This window comes from Melampsora larici-populina (genome assembly GCF_000204055.1).
Source record: "Melampsora larici-populina 98AG31 unplaced genomic scaffold MELLAscaffold_44, whole genome shotgun sequence".
NCBI lineage: Eukaryota > Fungi > Basidiomycota > Pucciniomycetes > Pucciniales > Melampsoraceae > Melampsora > Melampsora laricis-populina.
The window spans coordinates 14,388-29,801 of NW_006768808.1; the positions used below are offsets into that span (position 1 = coordinate 14,388).

General features: G+C 38.0%; 3 protein-coding genes across 3 annotated transcripts; 1 reads left to right on the top strand and 2 right to left on the bottom strand.

The window, feature by feature from the left end:
- Nucleotides 1-3,681: 3,681 nt before the first annotated feature.
- On the top strand, nt 3,682-5,279 carry MELLADRAFT_78843 (uncharacterized protein; the record flags this gene model as incomplete). Its single annotated transcript, XM_007414496.1, has 3 exons — nt 3,682-3,993; nt 4,114-4,145; nt 4,233-5,279. 3 exons carry the CDS (start codon nt 3,738-3,740, stop codon nt 5,277-5,279), a joined length of 1,335 nt encoding a protein of 444 aa, XP_007414558.1.
- Nucleotides 5,280-6,427: 1,148 nt separating this feature from the next.
- MELLADRAFT_110372 (uncharacterized protein) lies at nt 6,428-7,297 on the bottom strand (the record flags this gene model as incomplete). Its single annotated transcript, XM_007414649.1, has 3 exons — nt 6,428-6,449; nt 6,553-7,100; nt 7,190-7,297. The coding sequence occupies 3 exons, from the start codon at nt 7,295-7,297 to the stop codon at nt 6,428-6,430; spliced, it is 678 nt and encodes a 225-aa protein (XP_007414711.1).
- Nucleotides 7,298-10,475: 3,178 nt separating this feature from the next.
- Nucleotides 10,476-11,175, bottom strand: MELLADRAFT_110373 (uncharacterized protein; the record flags this gene model as incomplete). Its single annotated transcript, XM_007414648.1, has 4 exons — nt 10,476-10,639; nt 10,755-10,789; nt 10,874-10,990; nt 11,075-11,175. The coding sequence occupies 4 exons, from the start codon at nt 11,173-11,175 to the stop codon at nt 10,476-10,478; spliced, it is 417 nt and encodes a 138-aa protein (XP_007414710.1).
- Nucleotides 11,176-15,414: the final 4,239 nt, after the last annotated feature.

A 15,414-nucleotide genomic window follows, 5' to 3' on the forward strand; every position in this document is an offset into this window, starting at 1 on the left:
TATATAAGGAAGAGACATAATCTCCCTCAATTCATGGCAAGTTAGCTGCAATGCACATATGGTTCTAAGAATTGGCATAAAATTCTGCCACACCATTTTTTTAATTGGATCTCATATCTCTCATAAACAGATCTTAAAAACTTGGTCCCCACTTTTTTGAGATTTTATGAATATTCAAAACTGGTAATCTCATTGTCCCATTTGTGGTTCCGCACCACCTCATCTGAAAACCCAATGTCAATGTAACTTTCCTCCAGAATATTTTGTTTTGGTGGTTTGTGTACCACAGAAAACAAGTCATTACCCTGTAGACATCTAGGCAGCATTATTTTTGCTCTCTTTCAAGTTGAACCAAACTCTACAATGTTGTAAAAAGCAATTGTCGGGGGATCTTGACTTGGTCTTGAATTCTTTGGCAAAAAAAATCAAACACACAACAGTGTGAATACAAATTTTGGCAAAGTTCCTGTGCACTCAATATTACTATAGGAGATCATGGCAGGTAACCTATTTGAACATATATAAGTACAAAACCATGGACCAGTCAATTTGCAATTACAACAACAACCCAAATTTTGTTATTGTCCATCTGATTAATAAAACACAAAAATAAACAAGAGCTTTACCATGTGTTCTGCTGAGGCTGATTGAGCATATTCCCCAACAAGAGAGCCCCCAAAATGATCTTAGTTTGTTTTTTGAATGATTTGGGTATTGGAATCCTTTACTTGATAAAACCAAATTAGGCTGATACAGGGAGATACACTTATTGTCGCCACTACTTCAGTATCTTGTCAAGGTTATGACGCAGGGTATGTCACAAAGTTGGCCATTTTGGGCCCTTTTTTGGTGGTCAACTCAGCCCGGCATCAAGAGAAAACATTCTCCTGTGGGGCCCAGCAAACAGGAAATTTGTGAGTTTTTTGCCATTGCTGGTATTAAAATCTTTTCCTACCTTTTTTGGTCCCTTTGCCACTTTTCTGAGCTTCTCAAATTGCCTGTTGTCACCACCCATACCTCAAACCTAGTATTTGTTTGGGCCCTTTTGGCTGGCCTGTGAGCACACCACTCTGAAGCCCAAGAGCACATTCAGAGGGCCAAAAATGCCTGGGTCAGATTCCAAGCCTTAGTGGAGAAGGAAAAGAAAGTGACAGACTTAGTACCAGATTGTCCATGCCAATACCTTCCAATGTCTGAATAATCCAAATCCAACATGTCAACACCACATACAACCTACACCAATCCCCGACGTCACGGCAGTGCACCTCAATTTTGCGCACTACTGTAGTGCACGGAGAAATTGTGCACTGGCGCTTTGCTGTGGTGCGCAGGATGTGCAGTGTGCTCAAACAGGCTCCTTCCCTGTGATGCGCTAAAGTGTAGTGTGCACAGCGCAGCGGAGCAGTGGAGTGCACACATAATTGTAAATCATGGTAAAAAAAATGGCCATAGTATTATATGAAGAAAGCAAGATAAAAAGAAACTATAACCACAAAAACTTGAGGGCAACGAGACCAGAGAGTTAAGAGGAAATAAGGGGTATGAAGGCCAATTCTTTACAACAAAAAAACTACAAGACGGGAAAGTTGTTATGTTTCAACTGTAAAACAACTTCCCTGAGTCTTTATGAGGACTTGTAAACCAAGATGAAAACGTTTTGACTAGTTTGTCGGTGTCATATTGGCTAGATTTGGATGCAAGGGGAGTGTCATGCCTGCTTTGGCTGAAGTGGAGGCAGGGTAGGGGTATCTGCCTGGATCTGCTTGGATCCGTGCAGGGCCGCACAGTTTGCGCACACTGTGCTGGGCTGTGGTGCAAATCTGCGCAGTGGGTTGAAAACCACCAAGCCCCAGCGGTGCTACATAGTGCAGTGGGGTTTTCTGACAATCCCGCTGCAATGGGGCACCTTGCAGCGCAGTTTTTGCACAGTGTAGTTGTAAGGTGTAGTGATACTCTCCACCTTCACTGGGAAGATTTGTCAAAAGGTGCAAGCTCAAGAGAGCAAGGGATTTATCTAATCACCTTGCTTCAATTCCTAGTCCAGCACTTTGATGATCAGAAACCAGTAATATGTATAAAGAGATAAAAGTGAGAATGAGAAAGATCCACGAAGAAGAAAAGAGAAACCGGGCTAAGGGAGAGGAAGACTCTACATGAATGATCTGACTACCTATCATAACCCATACTGTAACTCCATATTGTACATGATCTTTTTTTGACTTTTCTTAGAGCATCCACTATCGTTACAGTAAATTTTCAGTAAATTTTACAGTACAGATTTCACAGTACAGTAAATTAGGTACAGAAACGTGGAAATCCACTATTGTTTCAGTAAATACCATTCTGTACGGTACGTACCGTACAGAAATGAGCCTGTCCCACAATCGTAGATAAATTGCACGTTTGGTAAATAGTCTGCAAGCTATCCTTGGCTCTGAAAAATGGATACATAGCGTTTATTCCTTTTCATCGACTCGTTTCCTTCAATCCGACTTGTCTTTACAAACTACCAGATCAATAAGAGAAAAAATTGAGTGATTGAATCGCTAAAACAAGTGTACAATGACAAGAAAATTGCACAATATTTTCATTTGATAGTTGTTTTGATTTGATGAGGTTGTTGTTGAGAAGATGAGATGGTTTTGAAATGGTTGATTGATAAGAAGATGAAAAAATTATCGATCGGAAGATAAAAAAGTTGATCGATGAGAGGGTGATAGAAGTCGAAGGATATGTGATAAGGAGTAGAGGGTGGTTTTGGGAAGGCGGTGATTGATTCGCTCGGTATCTTCGGTAGATTTGGTCAAATTTGGTGTATACCGACTCGGTAGGAATTCTGTAGAGGTCCAGTAAATCTACTGAACCTCTACAGATTTTTGACCGAATCTGTAGGTACCGATGTGTACTTTGTACACGATTGGGGATTTTAGGGCTCGGTACGGTAAATTTTGCTGAAATTTACCGTACCGAGGCCGTTTACAGAGACGATAGTGGATGCTCTAAGAGGTTCATTTTTACTGCAACAGTATACATAGTCCCACATATGATTCTGGAACTTTTCCAGAACAACAATCTGGCTATGTTCTGGATTCCTGGACTTATGGAAACAATTAAATGTTTGAATGCCTTTTTTGGCCAGGATTCAAAAGCTTTCTGGGTTTTCTGCAAAACATTCTGGAAAAGTGGTGGAAAAGTTCCAAATTTGACTTTGTGTAGTATAAGTGTATATAATATAGTCACAAATATGAACTTGATTGATCTTTGACCAAACTATTTATCTTGAATTGCAATATGTATAGAAGTGGTTTTGATCTTAGTAATCAAGGAGAATTCTATTTTATTGGAAGAGTTGAAGCCTTCAAGCTCTTGTGTGACTTAGATCTAGAAGGTATTAATCCTACTTGAAGGGATTGGTCAATTTAGAGTATGTTATCTTTTGCATTGTTGTACTTGGTAATGAGACCCTTGTCAAAGCATGGGATGTGATTGCAGAAGTCAGATTGATGATTGCCATGGCTTCTTGCCTGCCAGAGTCTACATAAGCTAGAGCTTGAAGTGTTTGTAATGCAGTGTTTTGCATATGTAAATTTTGATCTGTGTGACTGTGTGACAGTGGACAGTCATCAGAAAATCAATAAATAAACTTTCCTAATCTGATCTCTCACCCTCCCAGTCCAAGTTCTCTTCACTATCATCATCATTCTCATAAACTTATCTTCTCTCAACTTTCATCTCAAATGGTTCTCGCTCCACCAAAACCTTGGGAACGTAGCAATCAAACCAACCTTAGCTCTTCTACTTCTCTACCAAACGATCATCCTCCTATCACTTCTTCAAATCAAACTTGTCCTATCTCGAATTCTAAGATGACTGGTTCAACAACTGCAACTACAACTACGACTACCACACCTGAACTTCCTCCAAGACCAACAAACATGATCAATTCCACTGGTTCGCTTATTCCTAATGATGGTTTATCTGGTCTCAATTCAGGTTCGGTTTTTTTCGTTTTTCCTCTGGTTCTGAAACGTATTGACATTCATTTTTGTTTTGATGTGATTCAACTCCTCTTCGTGCTCGTTTCGAATCGATCTTTATTTTTTTGATTCATAGCTTATGGAGCAAACTATGCTGGTGCAAGCCCTGTTAGTGGCTAATCACTATCAACCAACAATCCATGACCATCATACTCATTTCAGCTTCGGCTACTCTTCTTGAAACTGATAATCTAGTACGGCTCACGATTCGGAGGATACGGTCTCAACTCTGGTTACGGAGGCTACGGTGGTTACTCTCGAATGGGTGGATTAGGCTCTTATGGTGGTTACAGTGGCTATGGCGGAATAGGAGGGATGGGGGGAATGGGAGGAATGACAGGTGGAGGTTACGGAGGATATATGGGAGGAATGGGAGACCCCACTTCAATGTATCAATCTAATCCGATGGATCCTAACAATGGATTTCAAACTAATCCATCATTAACTCAAACTTTAACTAATTCAACTCAATCTACATTTCAACTATTACAATCTTTAGTGATGACTTTTTCAGGATTTTCTCAATTACTCGAATCTACCTTTATGATGACTCATTCTAGTTTTTTTACTTTTATTCAACTTATCGATCAATTTAATTTTTTTAAATTTTCGATTGGTAAGATTTTAAGTTTATTTGATATAATCAAATGGACGAAAAAAGCTATCGGAGGAAGAGGTACGGATGAAGGTCAATCATGGGGTGATAGTTTTAAAAGTTTTGATCCGAGAAAAGATTCGAAGGCACTTAATCCTCATCCAAACAACACTCCTAAACCATCACGAAAACCGATTGTGATCTTCTTCTTAACGATCTTTGGAATCCCATACTTGATGAACAAATTAATCAAAGTGATTTCCAAACGACAAGAAACACAAGACTCTTTGAAATCTCAAAGCTCATTGGTTTCCATTGATCCAAACCAACTTACCTTTGTTAAATCGATTCATCCCTATCATTCAAATCAACCTGAAGAATTAAATTTTAATCAATCTGAAATCATCGCAGTGATCTCTCCAATCACTCAAGAAGAAAGAGAAAAGTTTGGTTGGTGGAGAGGTAGACTTAGGAATGGGAAAATGGGTTGGTTTCCCAAGAATTATGTTGAAGTGATTTCAAGTTCAATCGTTTCTTCTAATCAAAATCAAAATCAAAATCAACCTTCTCAAAAATTACAAGTCATTTTGGACGAAGAAGCTGATCGTGCTAAACAACTCAATAATCCAATCACTCCCAACTATTGATATTTAATTTCTTAAACCATTCTTTTTCAAGTCTTTTCTTTACTGTTGTTGCTCTTGTTGTTGCTCTTGTTGTTGTTTTGATTTAGGTTGTATGATTCTTAATAGTTCTTTGAGTTATAGTATATTATGGTTATAAGTGATAGTTTGATTCGTATTTTTTTTACAAACTTTAAGATTATGATTTTTCTCTCATTTTAGCAAGAATTTTTTAAAAGATTAGTATCAAACTCATGAATGATTTTGTCGATATAAAAGTTTTGAATTTCCTAAGTTATCCAGCTTTTTGTTTATGAGTACAATACAAGTTTTTTTGGGGTAGTGGTTTGAATGATTCTTGGGACACTCTTGATGAATTTGTTTCAATGTTTAGTTCCATTTTGGTTTCACTGGTTTAAAGTTTTAAGTAATGTGTACTTCGGTAATGTGTACTTCGGACAGTCTTGGTGGATTGAGATTGTGATAAGGTATCAGCAGACAATTGACTAAAGTTCATGAATCAACTGTTTGTCAAACTCTTCAACACTTTTCTTTTTGAATGACTCTTATCTTTCTCTTTAGCTTTGGTTTTGATCTCATCTTCAGTGTTTTTTACTCCAACTTGGTCACTTTTCTTTTCTTTTTAAATCACAAACAAGCAGAGGTTAGTTCACTCATTCAGATTCTCCACCAAAATTTAATTAATCACTTCTGCAATTCACATTCATCTTCACTTTACTCTTCCTGAAACTGTTTGCCTCCACTGATCATGTTCGAGCTTGATTAGGTACACAGATCATGAGTTGCTAACCATGAAGTACTTGAATAACTGGTTTTCTTACATGCTTTGAGATCAGTTTTCAAAAAGTATCCTTGGATTCCTTTCAAACTTTGTAAGATATAAAGTTAATTTTGAATGAAGTTGAACGATTTTTTGTGACTTCTATGGAACCTTGAGACTTTGTTCGGGTATAAATGTGTTTATAGATGAAAGCTTTATGAATGGATTCAAAGTATGCTTTTTGAATTTCTTTTTGAAAAATTTAATTGTTTTTTTGATCAGATTAAAAAGATGAATAAAGAAAGAAAATGTCGGTTTACAAAAAAAATACAACATGGCCGATTGTTTGATTTCCTTTAAGGATTTTTGAAGAAATTCTCATTCATAATTATTAGATAGGAACAATATGAAACCTAATTAAACCAAAAAGAAAAGAAAATGGTTAAATCAAACTTCCGACCCATTCAATGCAGTGCAAAAAAATCACAAAAGAAAGTAAACAAACAAAAAACTTACCCTAATAAACCTCTACCACCCCAACCAGAACACGGAACCAAAGTTTTAGACATCATAGACCTTTTCTCCCCACCACCATTCTGATCATCTTGATAAGTTCTAAACCAAACGACATCAATTTGATTACCTTCATTTTCTTTTGTAAAGGAAACCAAAGCTTTTAAATTATCATGATTAGAAACATCAATATCACCGAATCTGATCAATTGATCACCAGCTCTGATACCCGAATCATAAGCAGGAGAATGATCGGAATCCAAATCAACTTGAGCAAACGGTTTCATTAGATTCGTTGGGCTTTCTTGTGGTGTTGGTGTAGAAGATGGTTTTAAAATTAAGGGTAAGGTTTTGGATAACTCTTCGATGATCTGTCTTAGATCGTTTTTCAGTTCATGGATCCTACTTCTTGAAACTCTAACTGAAGGTAAATCTAAGATATCGTCTCGAGGAAATCCTTGACGATCGATTAAGGATGAACTTAGATCTGTTTGGTTGGTTTTCAAGACTTCAAATTGTTCATTTAGTTCGATTTCCACTTCTTTTTTTCTCTTTGAAAACCAAATCATGAATCAGAGTCAGTTCTTTAGATTTCGGTGTTCTGTATTTGGGATAGATTGGATTTGGTGTTTAAACTCACTCTCGAAAGATATTTGTATCTTTCTTTTGGATTGGATTGGTGATTGGATTCTATGGTGGTTGATTGATTGAATTTACTTTCGATTCCATGAATGGATCTTCCCATCATTTGGTTTTGTTTTCGTTGATCGAACAGAATTGATAAGATTGATTGGTTTGTTTTTTTGAAGAAAGTTGGATTTTGAACTTCTCCCGATTATCATTCACTAGGGGTTGGGCGAAAAAGTGACCAACCGGTTTTGCGCCCTTGAGAAGTGAGTCGAAAAGAGCCGAAGATGGCCGAAATCAATTGTGTGAAGGTTTCACAGGTCTGCCAAGGTCTGCCGCTCTGCCAGGGACCCGAAGAGTCCCAAAGTCAGTCTTCGGCTCTGATTTTCCTCCTCCAGCCCCCACCGATTGCTCAGCAAAATCCACACCAGGTGGTACTCGGGTAGACTGTTGCACCTTTCACAGAAGAGACCAGAGACCTGTAAAAGGTGAACAGAGCGTTTGTGTGGCTTGTAGCGGCACAAATGGCTTAGCCCTGTAGGACTTTTGAATGGCGACAGCTTTGGAGTTGTGAAGAAACACTTCATACCGGTATATTTTTTTGCGACACAAAAAGACAGACAAAAATGTTTGTCAGTTTTGAGTGGCTTTCATATTGCTTTCGAGCAATCTCGAAAGCATTCCGAAATTTTTGAACTGCGACTGAATTGGGTTTGCAAACCGGTTGGTCGCTTTTTCGCCCAACCCCTACTGACCGTGATGTGGTGGACTGGATGTACTCGAAGACCTGATCCGGCTGATTCGGTGTCGGACTTCATTGATCAAAATTTAAGGATTGCATTTGCAAAGTTGAGCCTGGCAAAGTTGAGCAGTGCCACTTGGGTCACACCGTCAAAATGCCGAAAATCACCGCTGAACAAATGTCGACCTTGCCTCACCATATTTTCAGGACTACACCAACCTTCTCATCAACAACCTGAGCCAACTGCAAAATTGATAATCAAGTCCAATGATGAAGGGTGATCCTAGCTTTTCAACGACTCAAGTAAAGTTGATACATCCATTTTGGTTGGAGATAGAATATGCAGGGAGAAAATCAATTGATTGGATCGATTTTATTCGATGATATTGTTGCCAATCTTTGGTTTCTTTAGCTTTGTTGACCTTGAATGGACCTTGCCTTTTCATTCTCAGAAATAGCATAGCTCACAACTATTTTGAAGGAAGAGATCTTTGATTATCAAGTGCCTTAACAACGCCGGCGGCTTCTGCTGCCACCATGCGATGTTTCTCAATTGATGGAAAGGATACGAGGTCTTGTCAGTACAAGTTTATATGGACATGGAGAACATAGATGTGGTAGTTGACGGAGAATCAGAAAATCGATGTTTTTCAAAGTGGTTGTCAGGACTCGAATAAGAGGGGAAAGGGGACGATAAAGAGTTGGACAAGATGGTGAAATGATATGCAATCGATTATCCACTAACTCCAACGGTCAGGATTCTGTCGAAATTTTCGACAAACTTAAGGATGAGTGTTGTTTTCATCGATTTGCTTTTGATATTGAAATGGATCTGGGTCATGAAGATGAGAAATCCAGTATAGGATGCTTTCTATAATTTCGGTTGGCATAGATGATACATAGACTGCTTGGAATGTATGAAGGCGGCATTGAAGTTTGACATGGAAACACTTCAGAATAAACAAGATCAACATCTCTATCACTCACTCTTCATATTCCACAACCTCATCCTCATCAAAATAGATATCACTATCCACAACAAGTTCAATCGCCTGTCGCTGACAAACCACCCTTAAATTATTAATCTCTCTTTCAGAAAGAAATGGCGCTCCATTCCTAATCTCGAACTTTTTCAAATCAGTCCAAAGTTCAAGTTGGATTATATCTCCTAAATCTTGATTTCTGTAAAACGGATTATCACTTAATAAGAGCCATGAGATGTGTTTTGAGTGTCAGAAAGCTTTTAAGAATTGAAGTGGTAAACAGCTATAGATTTCTAAAGTTTTTAGTTCAGGTAACTCGAATTGAAATTTATCATTTTTGATATCTTTAAGAATTGATGATGAATTCAAAGTGGGACGATGATGAAGTTCAGTGTTATGAAATACGAGAGTTGTTAAGGTCGATTTAAAAAGTTTTGTAAGACCATGTAAGACTTTTGCTGATACTCTTTCACAATCTAATATTGATAATGACTTCAATGGCGATTTCCATCTATGTTCATTCCAACTTGCATCCAAACATTGTACATCTTCTAATTCTAATTCAGTAAGATCAGTGAGTGAAGCGAGATGAATTCCAAGTGGAGAATAAGTGGCTTCTCCATCTTTCGTATCGTCCCAAGGGTTTGGATGAGTAGCAACAATCTTTGAACACGTGAAACTTTGAAGTTGAGAAAGGTCGGAGATCAAGTCTACTATGAAGCTTTCAGTGTAAGAATATTTATCCATAAAGGATGATGTCAAACAAAGATGAGTAAGTGAAGTAAGTTGAGCAATCGGTTTCAAAGACAATTTTGGCATCTCTTTGGGAACTTTCCACTGGATCCTTCTAACATGATCTGAATGTTTTTTGATGATGCTGCCGAATATGAAGTTTATTTTATCTGGCTTAAAACCTTTTAAATTGAAACTCTGGAATAATGAAATCATTCCATCGGTAACTGAATCATGAGGATGTGATGATGATGAAATAAAGAGATCGTGTACATACCTCAAACAGATGAGTACAACATATTTCATGGAATGAACGATCAACTCTGGCCAGTGATTTGATATCTTTTAAGGGAAGACCTTTGGGAGTGCAGGAGCGTACGGTATATAATCGGTGATATTTGACGCAGAAACACACAAACCAATAATTGTCAAATTGGTTGGGGACGATGGTGGATAGAATGATCAAATCATTGAACAAAGATACTGACTGTGACTTTTATAAAGTTTTCGAAGACCTCGAAGGTCAAAATCATCATCATTCTCTAGATTTGAACCGGGCTTTGGCTTTGAGGATTTATGGTAGGTTGAAGGAAGATGATGTACCCAGTAGACAATCCGTCCTTTGATTTCGATTGGAATAGATGATAAATTGGCATGTTTAGGTGAAGACGTAGTTGAAGTTGTAGTCATTTTGCAACGTGAAGCTTCACCAGTTGATGCTATCGATGGATTGGAATTTCTCTTCAAGTTTTTTTTCGATCGTGATGTATATTTTGAAGTTCTGATACATAGATTTTATTATCAATCTACATACTGACTTTCACTTGTCTTTTTTGACCAAATCAGATGACTCTGAGCCTCAACGGCTTTGTAGGTCGAGTCTCACTCGGCAGCTTATAAGCGGGATATGCAGGATCTTTAGGGAATATGCCCTTTTTTGAGTGGTTTGAAAGTGACACTGGGTAAATCTTACGCATGACAGTCCGCACAGGTAACTTTGTTATCACTAGATACAGGAGAGACTGATAAATTCAAAGATAAATCGATAGAGAGTGAAATAATAATAATATGAAAGAATTATCTCCAACTTGTTAATGTGATCAATGACTTGTACAGCGTACGAGGTTCTAATCTCGGTTCTTCGAGATTGGGATACCTTTACAACCTAAAGGGTCACAAGGTGTATGATGAAAGTTTAGATCGACATACGTCGGTTGAGCAATATTGGAAGCCGACTCACGATGGATGTTTAACAACTTCCCGCAATGGTAATTTCGGGTAATGAAGGTGGGGTCTTCCGGTTTGAAGTATTGACAATCTTGATAATTCTAATCTCGGTTCTTCGAGATTGGGATACCTTTACAACCTAAAGGGTCACAAGGTGTATGATGAAAGTTTAGATCGACATACGTCGGTTGAGCAATATTGGAAGCCGACTCACGATGGATGTTTAACAACTTCCCGCAATGGTAATTTCGGGTAATGAAGGTGGGGTCTTCCGGTTTGAAGTATTGACAATCTTGATAATACAAAGTCGCACATATATCGAGTAACGAGATATCAGTATAAGTAAATGCAAAATCCAATACCTGCAAGAATTTGTCTACTCACTCCAAGTCGCTGGACCTATCTTGGAATACCAGTTGCACGTGACGCCTGTAATAATCCATGGGTGAAGTCGATCTCTTTCAGGATTTGTGATCGGCCAAATTTGGGATCTTGACGAGCTGCGCAGCGGCCTCGCAGCAGGCTGCGGCCAAATTTGACCTCTCATGTCTCTTCTTCGCGATCAAACCGGGCAAGCTTTTTAGCAAAGGTAGTAAACTTCAATGGTCAAGACATGATCCTCATTCAGATTGGGCGAAGGCTGGCGAAGGTCACCGTTTTCAATTCGATTGTAGTACAACTTTCAAGGACCCTTCATAGTCCTTCACCCTTTTGGATCGAGAAAAAGGGTGTGGATCTGTCTTCCACGTGAATCTGACCGTGCCACTCGGGATGACAAACCATTCCGGAGAGTTCAGACGCCACCTTCCGTTCTATGTACCGACCTATACCTCTGAAAAATGCATGAATTCTGAAACTCAATAGACTTCCTCGTGGCGGCGGCGAGGGGTCCACCAGCTCCTTCTAGCCTTATGCTTTGGCTAATCCTTTCACCGGTGGACTTCTCCAGGACCCTGGAAAGCGCCCATGGAGGTCAGTGACATAGATTGCGACCTTTTCGTGGCAATTTTTTTCAGAAGTCGGATTTCAACCTTTTGCGTGACCTTTTTTCTCATTGTTTTTTAAAAAAATTGAATCAGTTGTGGTGGTTATTAATCTTTTGGGGCTCAATGATCAAAGGTAATCAATCTCTGAGCAAACAAAGACTCGGTGTTGGTAACTTGTTATCAACAAAGTGGAATGGGAAAGTTGGATTGTATTGCATGTGGTCTTGCAACTAACGGATCGGACTTTCTTCTCCAAGATCTACAGCTATGACATCATACAGTTGTCTCTGAAATAACCCATACCATTTTATGGAACCCAAAAGGTATGGGTTTTCATAGAGTATGTGTTATCACAATGGTCCTCTAGGCTAAAAAATGAAAATTATGGACCAAAAAAAGCATGGGTTGGGCCAGAGTATGTGTAAGAAGTGGTATGGGTTATTTCAAAGTCGACTGTATCTGTTGACCACTACCAATCTCAACTTTCCTATCATTTTCACCTTTGTGAAAGTTTCTCTCATTATTAAGCTCACAGTCATATTCAATTATCACAACTCAAGCAAGATGTTTTTGTTTATAAAAAGGTTTCAAAGTAATCAAAGTTATTATTTTTCTGAAAAAATCTCCCATTTCATTGAAATAAAACTTCAAATGAGATATGGTGATTCTTCTGCCTACAATGATGCAAAAGTGATGGCCAAGAAGTTGGAAACCATATTCACTGAATATGAATCAGGTGGTGCTTCCAACCAAAAATCTATGACAGAGGTTCAATTGTCTTTAGCCAAGATTGTCCCTTATGATACACCAAACTGGTGCTGTCAATGGTTCAAGTCTGTGTTGGATCTTATCAAATCTGATAATGATAATGATTGACCCATTCACATGAATGATGGAACAATAGCTACTAGACTTGTCATAGCAGATGACAATCCAGTATTTGTTTTTGAACTGTCTTCTAATCCAAGATTTCCAGAAGATATTCTCCTGGAAGGATGGAAAAACAATCAGGGAAGTCATTGACAAACACCCCAAATTTATATCCTTACACAAAAGGAGATTGATATGGCTCAAACAGCAAGGAACCTGTTGGATGCCAAAAATGATAAAGAAAAAGGTAGATCTTCTCATGCTAGATATGCTCCTACTATTAATTGGAAGAAAAGTAACAAACAATTTAAAATTCACAAAACAGACATTGATTCCAAAGATTCTGACAACTCAGATGCTAAAATGGGTAAAAAGTTGAAAAAGTGGCATTGGTCATCGAGATCTCAATCCGGTCCAAATTTGGAAAGCTCATATACTCAGGGAGCAATCAGATTTGCTAATGCTAAAAAAGGATACACATCTAGTCTTCCTATGGCAGTCAAAGGAATTAACAGATCAGTTAGACCACCTGATTTTCCTAAAACTTCATCTAAAGAAAGGTTGGAAGGAGAGTACATTAATTTACGCCATGTTAAGATAGAATACATGGCTAAATAGAAAGATTATAATGTTCCTCTTACTTTGGATGGCTGTGATAAGATATACTTGCAAAAACTTATCAAGAAGGATTTCCAAGTTGTTACCACAATTTTGCAAAATATGCACAGTTTATTAAATATCCATGTCATTTCTCCAAGTGTCTTGGAAGAATGTGGATGGGAGAAGGGTCTCTTACAGAGACTGTTCTGAGCCTGTAGTGTGACACTTGTACTTAAATATCTGTGACATATGCCTTGGGTACATCCTGAGCACTTGTGAGCATCAGGCTTGAGTCCTCACTTAGCAATCTATCTAGTTAGACTGAACACCCTCACTAGTCTCTTGCATCCTTCATGAGTCTGTTCCTAACAGAGACTTCTTGCTGTCCTGGTTAGGTTTTTGTGTGGATGGTGATAAAGCCACTGTTTGGATAACTTATTTGACCTGTTTTGTACATATAAGTCAGATTGAGAAACCTTCAAATTCAATGATCTGCAAATATAATTGAGTCACTCACTTTCTCAACTCCACTTGTGACCAATCCCTACATAGTTTAACCGGTGACTAACCCATCTGAAGGTAAGTTGTCTTTGCTTTTGGGAACAATGACTTGTTCCAAGCCATGTTCAGGCTTGATCTCACAATAGGAGCTCTTGGGTTCTTCCTCATCTTCTTGTTGCACAACTGCTCCATTGATTTTGATGACTGGGATAGGCATTTGAACAATGGGTTGGGTTGTGGGTGACTTTGAGCTCAAGCTTGTTCAGTCTGTGCTTGACTGCTAATGCAAGTGTGTGATAAACACATCACAAATTATTCTCTTGAGAATCCCAAAAGTATTGACTGGTTTAACGTTTTCTGAAGTTTGCAAGCAAGGAAGTCATGGCTGGCTGCTGAGTTTGTGGCTTAAGCTATCATGTAAATGAGATATATACAAAGGTAATGTTATGAAGTTCACTTGTGTGTAATGTATTTATGACTTCATGTTAAATGTTAATACATTTCTGTCTTACTTGTTCTCTTTAAAACATATTATGATAAGTTAGTTTATATATTCTATTATGATTTGATTGTGGGATTGATCTTCTTTACCTTTCCTGATTCTTCTAACAATGCTATCAAGCTGTAAAAATCCATCTTATCATGTATAGATTTAACAGTTCATTTTGGAATACATATTGAATCACCAAAATCAAACTTATCTTTGAGTGGAGCTGGTTTTGCATGATAAAGGTGCCAACTAGGCAAGTAACTAAGACACCATAGTAATCCCAAATTATTTGCTTGAATGTTAAATGAATTGTCTTGAACTCCCAATTGTCATTGATACAGCATGTGGATACGCCAAGAAAGGCATATCAACTTCCCTTTGTAGTTCACCCAATGTGTATCAAGCAAAATTTACTTGAATTGTTCTTCAGGGTTCCAATTTCTTTGTCTTTGAGAGATCTACCCAACAATTTGGCTGAGTTGGCAAACCAAGTTTGATATTTTGGAATAGCAGATGGGTTGGCCCATTAGAATGCAGCACTTAGTTTGTTGTGATTGAGATTGAGCCATGGCAGAGTGTGAAGTAGGATCCATAATACTATGACTTTGTTCAGGGTCTGACCAAATATTTCACAAACAATAATCATAGACTATGTTGAATACAATGAATCTTTGGACCTGTGCTCTTCTTTCCAAGTTGGAGTCAAGATATCACCATTTCCAACCACACCATGAGAACAACTAAAACATTTCCAATCCTCTTTACCTTTTCAAATTCACTGTGTCTGTAAGTTATAGTGATATGTGTGTCCATCCTTGTACTCTCCACAACACCAGTTGGGTTTCTTTGTACCAATACCCCTCTTACTCCTTTTAAGTGATCTTTCCAGTTGCTTTTCAAATTCGAAACATTGTGTCAGTAGATGAATCTATTTGATTTAATTTCATCAATCAAATAAATCATCCTTAACTTTAAATTTTTCCATAACTTTATGTGGGTCATTTTCAAAGAAATCAAATATATTCTAAACCTTGACTGTGTGTGTTTTTGCATGTGGGATCTCTGATTCCTCCTCCTACTTCTGATCTTGATTGATATTCATACTCT